The following is a 16,094-nucleotide window of genomic DNA, read 5'->3' as shown; positions in this document are numbered from 1 at the left end:
GCTCAAGGGCCCAAGTCAGTGATGCAGACAAGCCTGAGGTGGGGCGGGGCGTCTGAGGGCACAGTGAAGAGAACCAGCCCTGTAGCCCCCAAGTCCCAATGTTGAATGAAGAAGCTCCCGAAGGCCTCCAGGACCGGGCCCCACCTTCTCGAGGTATCTCCCTTCCGGGGCCACGAGCGCACCTGCTCGGAGGCTGGACAGTCGGCGGGAGCCCAGGGGTGTCCAGTTGAGAGGCGCAGCTTTCTGGAGGGCCATGCAGCCAAACTGTGGGTGAGACCCAGCATGCGACCTGCTGTGGGGGCCACAGCTGTGTCAAGGGGTTTCTCATCCCTTCTCGAAGGAAAGCCTTCCCTCCTTGCCCTCCCTCTGGCCCCAGCAGGGACACCTGTGTGCATTGCCCACGACTCAGAGCCTCCACAGGGCCGGGCTGAAATCAGCTTTTTTTCAGAGTGACTGAATGACTGAAAGCTTCAACTGTCTGACGTGGGGCCTCCTGCTCCAAATGCCACAGGCCTCGCCACCAACTCCCTTGTTCCTGCTGAAGAGCAGGCTTTGCACTGAAGGCTGAGGAAGCTCCTGGAATTAGCCCCTGGGCCTTGGGTCTCCAGCCCCAGAGTCTGTTCAATGTCGTGCACAGAGCAGGCACTCAGGGAATGAACCAGGGTTTATGTGAGACACTCTTAGCACCCCTGAATCTGGTCCAGCCTTTTCATCTTACCTTTTCTGTACAACAGCCTCCCCCACCCAAGCTGCACTGATGGAAGCTTCCAGAAGATGCACAACACAAGCAGAGCAGTCCTTCCAGACCACCCTCTCTGGCACAGACATCACCACGCACACAGCTCATAGCACATTGTTCTCTTTATTGTGATGCTTGGTGGAAACCTGTAAACCAGCTCGCTGTAAGAGTGACAGCCGCGCACACACTAAGGCACTTTATTATATAAAAGGGCTGGGGTGGGAGTTCTGGTCACCCCTTTGAGAGAGACTGGACCTGAACTCAGAGCTCATAGGCTTGTGTCTTTTATATATCTTCATGATCTGAGAATATTCCTTTAAAAAAATGCCTTCTTTGTCATCAGGAAGTCTAAATGCAGCATATACAAAACAGTTAGGGGTACAGGTCAATTCAGCAACCAGTGTAGACCAGTGTCGGACAACTACTCTCTTCTAAACGCTGTTCCAAAGGAAAGGCAGTGATATTCAGGATTTATCGTTGATTACTAGAAGGGGAGAAAAGAAAACCTTCGTGTCCTCTCAAATCATCCTTGCACATGGCGATTTTTAAACTGCTGAGTCGACGGCGCTGATGAGCGACCTTCTGGCCCGACCTGGATCGGAGGAGGCCTCATGGGGGAGGCCTCACTGTCAGGCTTGGGCCGAGCCCCTTAACCATTAAATATATTTGGTCCCCAAGAGGGCTGGGAGAAGCCAAGTAGCCTTCCCGCTGGGCTGGGCCCTCTGCTAGGCCAGGAGCCTCAAGACGTCTCAGCCTCAGGAGGGGGTGCCTGGTACCCGGGGAGAGGGTCTCTGCCCACCCCCAGGCATCCTGTGCTCTGCACAGAGGTGGGGTCCCTGGGCCTACTCAGGCCAGAGCCCCAGAAATCAGGGGCCGCTGGCTGAGAGAGTGAGGTCACCGCGTATGATTGCCGACAGCAGGGACGGGGGCGCTGGTGGCTGAGGCAGCCCTCTGGGTTGTCGGCCGATCAAAACTCCTTAAAGAAAAATAGATTCGTAGAAAACTTTCTCGCCCAGCCCAGGGGCCTGCCCTCCTGCCCAGCTGTCTTGTGCTTTTCGGCAGGGAAGCCCGCAGATCCTGCTGGTCGCTCTGCTCCAGGGCCGGGGGCGGGCCCTGACTCTTTGGTATCAGACTGTGAGGGAGGAGTGGGGTGGGGGGCGGCAGGGGCTGCGGTGGAAGAAGCAATGCCCTGACCAAGGCTGGGGGGTGGGGGAGGCACAGGCCGGTTTGGTGTCCTGGTGACGATGGGGTGGGGTCACGTCACGGCAGTCCCCAGGAGGCGGGGGGATGCTGAGGGGGCTTGAGGGAGGCGGAGTCGTTGACGTGGCTTCGTCCGTCCATCCAGGGCGGGAGGAGAGGTTACTCAGCAGTTTTGGCCTCAGCCCCGTCGGCTTTGCCGTCCACCTCCTCGTCCGAGCAGTCGCCTGTGCCTTTCCGGGCCATCCGGCGCGGCACGACGAACGGCAGGTCTCCACGCCTGCGGGCGGAGGCAGACGGTCAGCGGGGCCAGGCGGGAAGCGAGCGTGAGAGGGAGGCAGCGGCAGGAGCAGCACACGGGGCCTTAGGAGCGGAGCCTCCCGGCAGGAGGAGAGGCGCTCGGCAAGCAGGGCGAGAGGCCCACTGCCACCCCCGCCCTGGCTCTTGCCTCAGGGAACCGGGAAAGATGCAAAGGGGCAAAGGCACAGGACAGATGGAGTCTCCTGCAAACGTCTCCCCTTGCTCAAACTTGGCACAAAATAGACAAAATCAAGAGCTGCAGAAGCGGCCTCCCTCACGCGAAGAAGCCGAGGGTTGAGCGCCGCCAGGACGCTGCTCTGGTGGCTACAGGCTGTACACTAGGCCCCTGGAGTCAGGGAAGCAGCGAGGCAGGGAAAGGCCCTCTGCTGCCGCCACGTGACGCTCTGATGTCAGCGCCCCCCAGACACACAAACAGGCCCTTTTCAACTTCACAGGTGGTTTTTAGGGGTGTGGTGAGGGGGCACCACACTCACCCGGCAGCCAGGTCGGAAACGTTCTCCCTGGGGGAGAGCCGCGGTGTGGCAGGCGTCTCGACAGGCCGGGGCTCAGGCTGCCAGGCTTACAGCTTGTTCTAAGGGCTCGATGCCAGCCCCAGACAGCCAGGGCCCATGAAGTGGCCGGAGCCCCAGAGAGGGGCCGTCACTAGGCAGCCACCTGCTGAGCGCTGTAACGCTTCCTCCCCGAGATGCGCTTCTCAGAGCACACTAACTTTGTAAAGGAGAAAGCAGCACGCCGGGGGCCGAGGGGGGCGGGCAGGCTCACCTGAGCTTGTTCTTGAGGGAGCTGACCTCGCGGTTCATGGCGTCCGCCGTCTCCGTGGCGTCCTCCAGCTCCCGCTGCAGTTTCCGACGGGAGGCATTGGCCCGCTGGGCCTCCTCCTCCGCCTCCTCCAGCTGCCGCTTGAGCTGCTTCAGGCGGGTGGACGCCTTGTCGGCCTGCAGAGAGGCACGCAGCTATTAGGCCTGTGGGCGCCAGCGGCCTGGCCCGCCAGCCCAGGGGCGGGACACACCTGGTCCTTGAACTGCTCGGCGTTCCTGCGCTCGTCGTCCACCTGCAGCAGCACGTCCTTCAGCTTCTTCTCTGCCCGCCGCACCTGCTTACAGGCCGCCTGGCGCTCCCTGCGAGGCACAAATGCCGTGGCTCAGGGGTCCGCACCGCCAGAGGGTCTGGCCCAAGCCACAAGCCCCAGCAGCCTTTCCCAGCCTCGCCGCCCTTGGGGGACACCGCTCTGAGCTGCCTCCCACTGCGAGCTGGCCCAGTTCACACAGAGGGAAACTCACACCTCAGAGCGCACATATGTGACTAAGAGAAGTGAGCTTGGGCCCAGGTGGCCCACCCCCACCCTATCACCTCCAAGCAGTATGTTTCGCTGAGGTCACAGATCTGCTGTCCAGGTGGGCAGGAACCCCCACCCCACACCCCTCCCATTCAGCCCCCAGAAAGGGGCATCAAAGCCAACAGCTTTCAGGACGGGCTGTGGGCTCTGCAGCGAAAGGCCCACCGAGACAGGTGAGGGCCCGCTGGGATGGACACGGCCCTGGGAGGGCTCCAGGGTGCGTGCTGGGCACCAGCGGCACCTACTTGGTTTCGTTGTCCAGCTGCTCCTCCAGCTGTGCGATCTTGGCCTCCAGGGCAGCGATGGAGGCCTTGTACTTGGACTTGACCGTGGCTTCCATCTCCTGCAGCTTGACCTTGAGCTCCTTGTTCTGGCGCTCCATCTGCTGCCGCGCATTCTCGTTCTTCTGGGCGTGGCTGCGCTCCAGGTTCAGGTCGGTGGTCATCTGGTCGATCTGTGGGACCAAGGGCCGGTGACCCCAAGGAAGGCAGGAGGGAGGGCACTTGGCCCCGCTGGGGGCAGGGGGTGGGGGGGCAGCTGAACACACAGAGCCCTGGGAACACCAGGCCCCAGTCTCCAGGCTCGTCCAGCAAAGGGAGCCAGTGTGCAGAGACTGCTTAAGGTCCAAGGAAGAAATGAAAGGGACACGTTCACGGATGCTAGACAACCCCCTCCCCCCAGCCACCAGGGTGCAGCTAGCACTCACTGAGGGAGCCAGGGCTGGAGCTACCTGGCACACCCACCTGCAGGTTGGCCTTCTTCAGCCGGTCATTCACCAGCTCCGTGTTGCTCTGCTCCTCCTCCAGCTCCTCCTCCAGCTGGGCGATGCGGGCTTCCAGGCGCCGCTTCTCCTCCAGCGCCAGGGCTCTGGGGGGTGGGGGAGCGGTGAGCAGGGGCCTGTCCAGAGACGGGTACTCCCCGATGCCACGCCTTGTTCACCGGGACAGGCCCAGACTCACCCTTTGCCGCTGCTGTTGGCAATTTCGTCGGCCAGCTCATCCCGCTCCTGCTGCGCCTGGCGCTTGGCTCGCTCAGCAGCTGCAAGTTCCTGGGCAAGAACAGAGCGTGACCTGCCACTCCTGGCACCCTGCGGCCCCAACCCTAGCCCCACCCTCAGACCCTCTCCTGGAGCCCTTCCTCCGTGTGGAGCCCCTCCCCATGGCCCCTCCAGTTCGTGGGGCCAAGCTCCCTCTGAGGCCCCTGTTGAGGGACCATGTGCACGGAGCCCTGGTAGCCAAACGCCAGGAGCCAGACCTGCCGCTGGGATGTGGAGTAAGGAACTCTCCCAGCTAACAGGCACGCGGCTCCGAGTTAGGGCTGGAGCTGGAGGGCTCTGAAAATTGGTGGCAGAAATGGGCTTCACCCTGAGGGTGAGGTGGTCTCAAAAGCCCCACATGTGACCTGTAGGCAGGCCTCCCCCAGGCCCAGGCCCAAAGCAGGCAAGAGCAGTGGAGGACCAGCCTGGACGTCTGGCCTGGGTGGGAGCAGAACAGGGTAGTCAGTTCTTGGCCTAGCACCTGGGAACCTTCCAAAGCAGCCTCGCCTGAAGACAGGCCAGGGCCCAGGCAGGCGGGAGGTCCGGGAGGGAACCCTCCTCCTGGCAACAATTCACAGCAGGACAAGGTGATGACCACAGTCTCCTGCTGCCTCAAATGGTGACAATTTAACCCACACCAGGGAGTCTTGCAACTTAAGGAAACCTGGCAGGGAATTCTTTGCTAAGGCATAAAGTGCCCCAGCTCACCCCAGGAGCCGGACTAGCCGGCTTCCTCTCTGCCTGGGCGGCTCACAGCTGCCACCTGCTGGTCAGAGCGCTCCCTCCCTGCGCGCCTTCCCGGCCCAGCTCACCTCCTGCAGCTGCATCATCTCGGCCTCCATGCTCTTCAGCTTCTTCTCGTTCTCCTTGGCCTGTGCCAGGATCTCCTCCCGGGAGGCCCGTGTGTCCTCCAGCTCGCGCATGTAGTCCTTCATCTGGGCCTGGGGGCGGGAGGAGAGGTTTGGCACCCCCACCCCCATGCACGTCCCCTCACGGGGTCCCCAGGTAACGGGCTGGAGGCGCTTAGTCTGACACTACAGGGCAAAACGACTTCGTCCTGCTCCATCTTTACACTTTATAAAGACGATCGAGGTCACACGGCTTTGCTTCTCTTTTGCGGACAAATCCCAAACAAGGACTGCGCAGGTCAGCGGGGAGGACTGGGTGGGCATGGCCAGAGGGCAGCAGACAGAAGCGCCACCCACAGCCCCGGGCAGTGCCGACGGCCATGCCACGGGGACACCTGAATCTGCTCTTAATCCTGCAGATTTGCCTGGTGTAGGGAGGGGGTCCCAAAGCCAGGCGTGACTTCTCTTCCTCTAACTATGGGGAGATGGGGCAGCCCAGGGCTGTGTCCGGGCTCCACTGCTTCACTTAGCCATTGGCTCAGAACCCTGCGTCAGGCCGCACTGGGTCAGGGGCAGCGGTGTCCTCTGCCCGGGGCCTGAATTCCCCGACCACCGCACACGTTCCTCCCCCTGACCGCTCAGTCACTGACTGATCTGCCAGCTTGCTTTCACTTTGTTTTTGCTCAGCCTCTGGGGCCTTGAGCGTCCCTCTAAAACAGGGTTAAAGACACCCTGGTCTTCCTGGGAGAAGGGAGCTGGCAACCTGCAGCAGTCCCCCCCGCCCGTGCTGCCTGGCCAGGTGCCGCCCCGTGCAGCCAGGTCCGGTGTGGCCAACCTGACCTCACCTGCAGCTTCCGTAGCTGTTTGATGGCCTCTTCCCGGTTCTTGTTGGCCGAGTCGATGTGGGCCTCCAGGTCCTTCAGGTCCATCTCCAACTTCTTCCGAGCAGCCACCGCCAAGGAGCGCTGCTTCCTCTCATCCTCCAGCTCCGCCTCCATCTCCCGCACCTGGGGGAGGCGGGCATCTCAGGCGGGGACGAGAGCCAGCGCTGCACCCAGGTGGGCAGGCCAGTCCCGTAAGAGCCACGGGGCCTCCAGGAGCCAGTGAGGGTGGAGGCGGTAAAATCCCTGAGCAGGTCACGTGTGGGCGGGAAGGGACACGGGAAGGACACGGGAGGCAGGGTCAAGAAGCCTGCCACGATCCCAGGAGGAGCCAGAGAGGGGGCCCCCACAGCACCCGGGGATGGGAGGGCAGCCACACCTGTCTGACCAGCTGCTTCTTCTTCTCCTCGCTCTGCTCGTCGCGGCCCTGCAGGTCCCGCTCGAACTGGGCCTTCATGGCCTGCAGGTTCACCTCCAGGCGCAGCTTGGCGTCCTCGGTGGCCTGCAGCTCGTCCTCCAGCTCCTCCAGCTGCGTCTTCATCTCCTCCACCTGCTGCTCCAGGGCGCGCTTGGACTTCTCCAGCTCGTGGACCTGCCGCCGGGGGAGCCGGGTCAGGAGGGCCCGGGCCCGGGCTCTGGCCGCTCACCCCCAGCCCTTTCGGGGGTGCCAGGCCCTCGGGCCCGCCCGGAGCAGCCATCACTGGGGACTCACGCTCTTGCCCACGTCATCCTTGGAGCTCATGAGGTCCTCCATCTCTGTCCGGAACTGTTTGTTGAGGCGTTCAAGCTCCGCCTTCTGCTCCACGGCTTCCTCCAGGGCCCGGGCCAGCGACAGCGCCTTGGTCTCCTTCTCCCGGGCCTCCGCCTCAGCCCGGTCACGCTCCTCCGCATACTTGGCGGAGATGGTCTTCTCCTCGGCCAGGAGCTGGCAAAGAGGTGGGTGTCACCAGGCCGAGTCCACCTACTCAGGTGGACACTGGCCCAAGCTCCCCACAGAATGTGGGTCTGTGGGGAGGGGGGCCAAGAAGGGCAGGCACAGGCCACTGAGCGGGGACCCCAGCAGGATCCCAGGGTGACTGTGCCCTCATAACTGGGCTGGCACAGAGGTGCCTCGGCCACCAAGCAGGCTTTCATATCTGCTGACTTTTTACCACTTGGAAATAATGACTCCTTGGGTCAGAGTGCCCCTTCCTGAGAAGCCACAGGAACGAATTCACCCCCCGACTCAGCAGGCTCTGGATCTCCTAAAGCACTGGCTGGCAAGTCTCTTGAGAACGAGACTCTGGGCACTCGGAGATGCAGAGCCCCTTCTCCGCGATGTCACCGACGTCCCTGCATCATCTCTCTGCCTGGGCCACGCCGGCCACATCTACTGCCCCACCTTTCCACTCCCTCTGCCCCAATCAACAGCTCATTCATTCCAGGCGGTCCCCAACACCTGCACTGGCGTCCACCGGCCAGCAACATCCGCAAACCACGACGTGGCCGAGTTCAAGAGACTTTTTATCCACGACCGTGAGCTGGACTCCATGGTGTGTGACCCCTGATTTATTCTCCTTTTCTATCCCACCCCACAGGAAGTTGCCTCCAATATTCTAGAATGAGGAAAAGGAACACACACAAATTCTAATGATATCAAACCAGCCTGTTATAGAAAATTTGAGAATTAAAAGAAACCGGAAAAGGAAAAGTCACTGCTACACCTGTTCTTTCCAGGCCCCTTGGGACACGAGAGGGACGTCTGGTGCCTGACTCTTTGGGGATCTCACAGGACGGGGGCAGAGGGGGCAGCCTGGGGCAAGGCTTAGTGCACGGAGCAGGGAGCAGGGGCAGTCGTGCCACACACACCTGGTCAAACTTCTTCTGCTTCTTCTCCAGGTTGGAGACGCTCTGCCGCTGGTGGTCCAGGTCCACGAGCAGGTCGTCCAGCTCCTGCTGCAGCCGCGTCTTGGTCTTCTCCAGCTTGTCGTAGGCGGCCACCTTCTCCTCAAAGCGCTGGCCCAGCCCCTCCAGGTCCTTCTGGAGCTTCCTCTTGGTTTCTTCCGCGGTCTCCAGGAACCCCACGCCGTCCTCCATCTTCTTCTTCATGTCGGTCATCTGGCAGGAGCAGGATAAGGAGACACCTGAGGTGATCCCGCTTGGGACAGCAGAGCTAGCTGCTCCCCAAGAAAGGAGCGCCCCAGTTACAGTGACAGCTCCCCTGAATCACTTCCTCTTCTACTGGGGCAAGAGAAACAGTTTCCACAGAGCGCATCTCCCTGGCACATGGAGCACAGGGGCTGACACTGCAGGTCAGCCCTGAAGGCCTCACAACCCTGGCCGCATACATCTTCAAAGAGTGAGGCCAGAGAGGGAGCCTCCTCCATCTCCTCCCCGAGGGAGCAGGGGCACTCTCTGGGGTGCTCTGCTGGAGGCGGGAGGACTGCAGGCATCGTCCACGCCACCACCCCCGCCCCTGCCCGCACCCAGAGATACAGCTCCTCCTAATGGTCACGTGGCTACTGTGACCGCCCCACGACTGCCCCACCCCTACTGTGGAATGGACCACCAGCCCCTCCTGGGGGTGCAGCTCCCCCAGCTCGGCACAGGCAACTCTCAAGGCAGGATCTAGGACAGGATCTGAATCAGCAGATACGGACCCTCTGACCGTCTAGAGAAGACCAGGGTCTGCCTCTCATAACGGCTTCATAAGTGTAAAACAAATACGAAACACCGCCACGCACACCGGTCAGACAAGTGCTCTCAGCTGCGGGACGTGGCCCGGGTGTCCTGCTAGCACATCAAACTGCAGGCTCCAGAAGCAGCGCGGGGCAGGCTCACATTCCCAGAGCCCCGTGGCTGGAGGCCACATGCGCTACTCAGCTCACCACAGAAGGAAACGCTAAATGTCCGCTAGAGGTGGGGATGATAGAGATACTACGTCTCCTCCATCCCCGCTCACGGATCCCTGACTTCCTCCTGGGGGCCCTGGGCTGAGAGCCCTGGAGAGGGCTGGAGGCTGAGGGAGGCGCCCAGCTCAGGGCGGGTCTGCAGGGACCCACGAGCAGGACTGTGCCTCCGGCGCCCAGGTGGGTGACCCACCAAACGCCCCACGGGGCAGAATCCGACCAGCTTCCCTGAGCTGCCGCAGGGGTGCGGCGGGGGAGCGGCAGCACACCTGGGCGTGGAGGGTGGTGATCTGCTTCTCCAGGTTCCGCTTGGCCTCCTCCTCCTCCTCCAGCTGCTCCTTGAAGGAGTTCTTCTCGTCCTCCATCTGCTTCAGCTTGGTGCTCAGGCTCAGCTTCTGCCGGTTCTCCTCCTGCAGCAGCTCCTACTCCGAGGACAAGAGGGGTGCAGGTCAGGCGCTGCCTCGACAGGACGGAGGTGTCAGGAGGACCCAGACACCCACAGAAGGGGAGGGTGGGCGATCAGACGAGCTCTCACGAAGAGCCAGAGCTGACGCTGTGTGGGCGCAGGTCCCCCAGGAAAGGCCCAGTGGCAGGGGCTGCCCGTACCTGCGTGTCCTGCAGCTGTGACTCCAGCGTGGAGAAGTCCTTGGTGAGCTTGCTGGACTTGCTGTCGGACTGGGTGAGAAGGCCCGTCACGTTGTCCAGCTCGACCTGGGGGGTGGGGATGGGGGTGGAAGACGAGGAACCGTGAGCTCGGCTGCGGCTGCTCTGGGGCCCTTGGCTCTCACTCAGGTTGAGCCCCGAAGGCCTGGCTGAGGAGCCTGTTTGAGCAGCGCGAGGGGAAGACAGGAGTCCTGCCCAGGCAGGGGCCTCACCTGCAGCTTGGTGACCTTGTCGGCCAGCTCCGTGCGCACGCGCTCTCCCTCAGTGAACTTGACCTGCAGCTCCTGCAGCTGGGCCTCCACTTTCTTCCTCTTGTGCTCTGAGTCTCCCTTGCCCTGCAGCAGGGCCTTCACCTCGTTGGCCAGCTCTCCCCGCTCGCTCTCCAGGGTCTGCTTTGCCTTCTCCAGGTTGGCTTTCACCTGAGGGGAAAGATGCCAAGATGGGCAAAGAGGCATCGCGCTGATGGGCTGGTCTTTCTCACAACCGCTGGAGGAGTTGCTGGACCCAGGGCCAGAAAGAGCCAGCCCAGGGTGGTGTGTTGGCAAGAGCCGGCTCCAGAGCACGGGCAGCACCCGAGCTCATCACTCCGGGGTGACAGCCAGCAAGTGGCCTCACCTCACACACAACCCCTGGCCGGCCTTCCTGCCGAGCAGAGGGCACATGACTGCCGCTGGCATCACGATCTTGGTGATGTTACAGGCCGAGGGAGACTGATTGCTCATAGTTAGATTTTGCACAAAGTCTCTTTGAAATTTCATGTTTAAAGTAAAAGCATAATGCGCTCCCCAAAATATAAAAGTGGCACTTAAAGGATATGTGTGACCCCCCCACGCTGGCCTGCACCGAATCAGGCACAGGGTCACCGGCACGTTCAGGCTGAACCGGAGCCTCACAGACGCCAAGGCACGTGGGCGAGCAGGGCTTAGAGCACAAGCAAAGCTGAGGCCTGCGCTGAACTGTGGATGCTGGCAGGAGGCAGGTGGACATGGCGCATTTCTAAAAATCACGCTACAGGTCGCCTGTGGGAGAGCCTCCTCGGCTGCCCGAGTGGCCACACGCCAGGCACCAGAGCCGCAAAATGTGTCTGGTGAGGGCCCGTGACCTGAATGAGCAGCAGCATGGCTTCCCCAAGGGAACCCCGCTCACCATGGGGGTGCCCTGGAGGAGCCAGACTGCAGGAAAGGGGCCCTCAGGCCCTCTGAAACCATGTCAGGTCACTCCAGTTCCCTGAAGCCCACAGAACTGTATGACACTGATCTCCCACCAGCCTCCTTTACAGACAGGGAGACGGAGGCCTGGAGGCACCTCTCTGCACAGGCCACACTGTCTTAGGGCTGGGCCTGTGTGACCCAGGAAGGCCGGTCGTCCCCAGAAAGTGGCCTGGCATCCACCCGTGGTCACAGAGCCCTTGGAGCCTGCCCGAGGGCATACACACCCGCTTCGTCTGTTCCAGCTGCTCCGCCAGCTCTTCCACAGCCTGCGAGTGCTTCTGCCTCATCTCCTGGATCTGGGCCTCATGGGTCTTGGTCTCATCCTCAAGGGTCTTCTTCAGGATGTTCACCTCCTGTTCACGTTTGGACCTGTAGAGAAATGTCCTCAGAATGGAGGCCGGGGACCCCAGGGTGATGCTGTGCTGGGGTGGCAGAGAGGCCTGCAAGACCACTGTGCCCCCAGAGGTTTTTCTGCCTACAGGCTACCCTCCTCGGCCATCCCCCACAGCCTGGGCTCACAGGCATACTTTATAGAAACTTCTGTGTCCTTTCAGCCTCCACCCTGGTCTCACCCAAACTTCAAACTTCATTAGGTTCTACAAGTCTGAGAGAGAGAGAGAGAGAGAGAGAGAGAGAGAGAGAGAGAGAGCTACCAAGGAACTATCAGTTTCCACGCTCTCCCGTACATGAGGCCACTACGTGCAGAGACCTGGAGTCTGCCTCTTCCAGGCCACAGCTTCCCTGTCCTTGTCCCTCACCCCCTACCCTCAGCAACTCCGCCTGTTAGCCCTATGGCACACCTGAGCTCCTGCTGGGCAGCCGTGGAATCCAAAGTGTCCTCCAACTCTGTTTTGAGAGCCTCCAGCTCTTCCCCAAGGTCCCGTTTCTGCTTCTCAGCTTTATTCCTAGAAGCACGCTCTGACTCTAGGTCTTCCTGGAGTTCAGAAATCTGAGATTCCAGCTCTCGAATCTTCTTTAGGGCCATATTCTTCTGGGTGGCTTCTTCCTCCACTCTGTCAAAGAAACCAACATCCAAATAAGGCCATTTTCACCTTTAGAGAAGAGAGTTTACAGAAGAGGCTTTAGGGAGGTGCAGCCAAAGCCTCTTCCAGCAGTCATAATCATAGCCCTTAAAAGCACTTCTCAGCAAAAGCAATATATGAGGCACCAAAAGATCTAAGAGCAGTATCACTTTGAGAATTGGAAAACCTCACAGAGGAAGCATTTTATTTCCCAAAGATTTGGTGCTTAAAATGTACAACGTTCAAATATTAAATGAAAAAATAGGAAATAAAGTGCTATAGTCTTCAACTGTAACTAATGTTAAATTAAAAGTTAAATGAAAAAAAGTTAAATGAAAAAAATAGGAAATAAAGTGTTACAGTGGGCCTCTCTGGTGGCACAAGGGTTAAGACGCAACCTATGAAGCTGCCGCAGCCACTGCAGCATGAGTTCGATTCCCAGCCAGGGAGCAACCCACATGGCGCAGCAGACCTCTCCTGACTCGCCCGCTGCTCCCCTCAGCAGTGTATTTCAGTCAATCTGCCTGTTCTGCTCCCCACTCTGTCTCTGGTGAATCCTCTCACCCCCCCCACCTCTGTCTTGTACCCCAGTTCTTATATGCATAAATAAATCTTTAAAAAAATAAAAGTGCTATAGTCTTCAACTGCAACTAAGTAAAATGTGAAAGTGCTATGGACTTTGGGTGTTAATTCTGTGTTAATGCAGGTTCATCACTTTTAACAAACATACCACTTTGGTGGGGGATTCCTGGTAGTAAGGGAGGCCAAGCATGTTGGTCTAAGGGATTTCTCTGTCCCTTCTACTCAGTTTTATTGTGAAACTAAGACTGCTGTAAAAAGCAAAGTCTATCTTTTAAAAAGCTGGCGTGTAGCCAATACATTAAAAAGAAAAGGAAAGGACTGTCGCGGTTGAGCAGAGTTGGATGCAGCAAGAACCACCCGCAAAGCCGGCAGGAAACATTGGTCAGCTGGTCAGGGCTGGCACTCTGGCCCTCACCTGGCCAGGGCAGCCTGGAGCTCCTCCTCCTTCTTGGCCAGCTGCATCTTGAGCTCTGCAATCTGAGCCTGGAGCTCGGCAATTTGATCACTGAGATCAGTGGAGTCTCCCTCCAGCTTCCGGCGTGTCTTCTCCAGCTCCTGACGCTGCTTCTCCTCTCTTCGAAGGCGCTCTGAGAAGGAAGGATGAGGAGTCAAGAGAGCACGCAGGGGCTGCAGACTTGTCTTGTTTTTAATTCTTACATGAAATACTGAGTATCAGTCATGAAACATGTGAGGGTGGAAGAAACGCAGTACATAGACCTCACACCCGTCTCCTGCGTGGAGGAAAAGAATGCTGCCATCAGCAGCCAAGTCCTGCCCTCCCTCCCCATCTGCTGACCTCCCTGCTGTGGGAAACACTCTCCCAAAATCTGTTAATAGCTTCCTCATTTCCTTTCAAGGCTATACCATGTCAGCCTCCCTAAAAAAGCAATGCTCTGTTTTGCGTGACTCCAGACTTGCATAGTGAATGTGTTACATGAGCCCTACATAGGCAGGCAGGGTCAGGTCCGGTGCTGGACTTCACAGTTCCCATTATGAAGCCGCTTAGGTGAGCTCCACCGTCTTCCTGCACCTCACCTGAGCAACAGGGACCTACTTCATTAGGATACAACGAAGCTGCGCCTGAGTGCAGCAGGGCACACAGCAACCCCTCAGTAAGCAACCACTCATTCCCTGACCTGCCTTTGTCATTCAACACCATGACCTTGGGAATCAGCAAGTTCACAGTCACTGCAGTTGATCCATTTGGACTTCCATTGAGTATCCCACCCATGCTTGTCTGGCGGGCTCTGCCTTGTTTCTGGTGTGCTCCCACGGGCAAGGCCTTATGGAAGTTCTTGCCCAGCCTCCCGGTGCATTTGGGCTGCGGCTGCGGTTCTAGGCCGCAGGGAGGCAAACCTTCAACCTCAGCAGGCAATGCCGGGTTGTCCTCCGAAGTCACCCACCCGCTCACCCTCCCACCGCAGCACACATGTGTTCTGATGGTTCCATTTCTTTGCTAGCACTGGTTGGGTCTGCTAATCACGCCCAGGCCTCCCGGGTGATGGAGCCGCTCAGACCTTTCCCAGGGGAGGGGAGTCTGTGGGAGGGATCTCTCTGCCTCCAGACCTCCTCCCCCAGGGGGACTCACTTCATCCCACATAAATGTGAGGAGGTGGGAAGAGCCTCCCAGCGGTCAGCGTGGGTGGGTACACCCTACATGTGATGGGCAGGACAAGGGTCCCAAACAGCCACACACCCGTGTTCCTACCTGGTGCTCCTCACCAATGTGGAGGCCCAGGCGACGGAGGCCAGGTTTACCTCCCTGCTGCCAGACAACCAATGGCCTGCACAGGCGCTCCTGTCCTTGCGGACGAGGCCCAGGCTCCCCTAGGGTGGACGGTCCCTGACAGCCCGCCCCCCCTTACCTTCCAGGTCAGTGATCATGGCCTCGTGTTTGTTTTTGAGCTTGGCGAGGCTCTTGGACTTCTCCTCCTCCTCCGTAAGGTTGGTAGTGAATTCAGCTATTCTGTCTTCCAGCAGTTTCTTCTCCTGGGGGGTGAGGGAGGGTTAGCTGAGCACAGAACACTCATTCCCTGCAGAGCATGACTCGCCCAGAAATGTAGGGTTACACAGAGGAGCATGGCCTTGAGCATTTAAGGTCTCTAGGACTCCCTGGATCAAGGAGTAGTTCTGAAGGTCTCCGACAGCTGGACAAGCTTCCTCGGGGTCCACAAACTGAGCGTCTGAGCCCTTCCGGGATCTGTCACCTCTCTGGAATCAGGGACAGAGGCCTCCAGGTCTCAGCCAGCACTGGCGAGGGAGCTCAGGCTCCTTCCAGATGCAGGCATGGTGGTGCCTCCTTCTCCATATCCACGCCCTGTGCTCGTCCACCTCGTGGACGAAGTGGGCTGTGACTTCACCCTCGCCTCAAGCCCTCAGCCCCAGCTGTTCTCCTCAGTGTCCTTTTTGCATGGCCAACACTGGAGCCCTAATCTCAGCCAGATCCCGCAAGCGTGACCTCACAGCTGCCATGGTAAGTGCCCTCATTTGGCTGAGTGTCTCACTCCTCACACCACTCACACCACACGTCCCAGGCAGGGGTCCTGCCGTCTCGGCCCCAGCCCATCCCTGGGGGTGAGAACAATATTCAGGCTATGCCCGTCCTTCTCCCAATACAAGACTCAGCTTTGATCTGCTCGCTGGGCAGACCCGACTCGGCTCTCAAAAGGAACAGCCGCCCCCTTGGAGACAGCTGAAGGAGGGGCAGCCGGCACCTCCACTGGCCCCAATGTGTCATGCCCACCAGCAACTGATGGGCAGCCAGAGAGATGGCTCAACACCATGGAGTCTTGGGTTCCAGGGGCTTAGAAGAGCTTCACTAAGGAGCACTGGGCCCCTCAGTTAGTAGAAACTTCCTTCAGAGATGACTCTGGCACCCAGAGGCCACAGGACAGAAAGAACTCACTATGGACAGGGGCAGGAGTCACGGAGCTACAGCAGGGGAGTTGGCCCGCCCGAGCTCCCCAGAGCCCCACCGAGCCGCACCTTGGCCAGCTTGCAGTTCTGGTCCTCCATGATGATCTGGTCTTCCTCCAGCTTCTTCAGCTTGGCCTCGGTGGTCACCTTCTCCAGCTGCAGCTTCTGGCGGGCACTCTCCTCCTCCTCCAGCTGCTCCTCCAGTTCCTGCCGTGAAGCCAGAGATGCCGTGAGGGGCCCAGGCCCAGCCAGTTGAGCAGCAGGGCTGAGACGTGGCCCAGTCCCCACTTGTGGGATCCCGCATTTAAAACAGCTTTGCAGCTCGGTGGGGCTGTGCTTGTGGAGATCCCAGGCACGTGTGAGGGGAGCGACCCAGGAGAGAAAACTCTCAAAGGTCCCCCCAATGACAAAAGGGCAAGGAGTGGCCGGCCGGGACACCCCGATGCCTGTTTCT

The 16,094-nt window shown here is 59.6% G+C and overlaps 1 protein-coding gene across 1 annotated transcript in view; it reads right to left on the bottom strand.

Moving 5' to 3' along the window:
- Positions 1-822: 822 nt before the first annotated feature.
- MYH9 (myosin heavy chain 9) overlaps positions 823-16,094 on the bottom strand; it is an 82,023-nt gene continuing 66,751 nt past the window's right edge. Inside the window, exons 23-41 of the mRNA XM_037513655.2 lie at positions 15,710-15,847; positions 14,590-14,713; positions 13,140-13,311; positions 11,921-12,133; positions 11,345-11,489; positions 10,122-10,328; positions 9,853-9,957; positions 9,516-9,668; positions 8,207-8,455; positions 7,071-7,283; positions 6,738-6,950; positions 6,323-6,484; positions 5,442-5,570; positions 4,553-4,641; positions 4,337-4,460; positions 3,839-4,047; positions 3,267-3,375; positions 3,020-3,192; positions 823-2,216 (exon numbers count right to left, since the gene is read on the bottom strand). Of these exons, the coding sequence (XP_037369552.1) occupies positions 2,099-2,216; positions 3,020-3,192; positions 3,267-3,375; positions 3,839-4,047; positions 4,337-4,460; positions 4,553-4,641; positions 5,442-5,570; positions 6,323-6,484; positions 6,738-6,950; positions 7,071-7,283; positions 8,207-8,455; positions 9,516-9,668; positions 9,853-9,957; positions 10,122-10,328; positions 11,345-11,489; positions 11,921-12,133; positions 13,140-13,311; positions 14,590-14,713; positions 15,710-15,847 (3,045 nt within the window). The 3' untranslated portion in view covers positions 823-2,098. The remainder of the gene's footprint in view (positions 2,217-3,019; positions 3,193-3,266; positions 3,376-3,838; positions 4,048-4,336; positions 4,461-4,552; positions 4,642-5,441; positions 5,571-6,322; positions 6,485-6,737; positions 6,951-7,070; positions 7,284-8,206; positions 8,456-9,515; positions 9,669-9,852; positions 9,958-10,121; positions 10,329-11,344; positions 11,490-11,920; positions 12,134-13,139; positions 13,312-14,589; positions 14,714-15,709; positions 15,848-16,094) is intronic.

The sequence above is a fragment of the Talpa occidentalis genome, unplaced genomic scaffold (genome assembly GCF_014898055.3).
Source record: "Talpa occidentalis isolate TD23 unplaced genomic scaffold, MPIMG_talOcc4v2.1 talOcc4.16, whole genome shotgun sequence".
Classification (NCBI taxonomy): Eukaryota; Metazoa; Chordata; class Mammalia; order Eulipotyphla; family Talpidae; genus Talpa; species Talpa occidentalis.
This window is presented reverse-complemented; position numbering and strand designations above follow the sequence as displayed.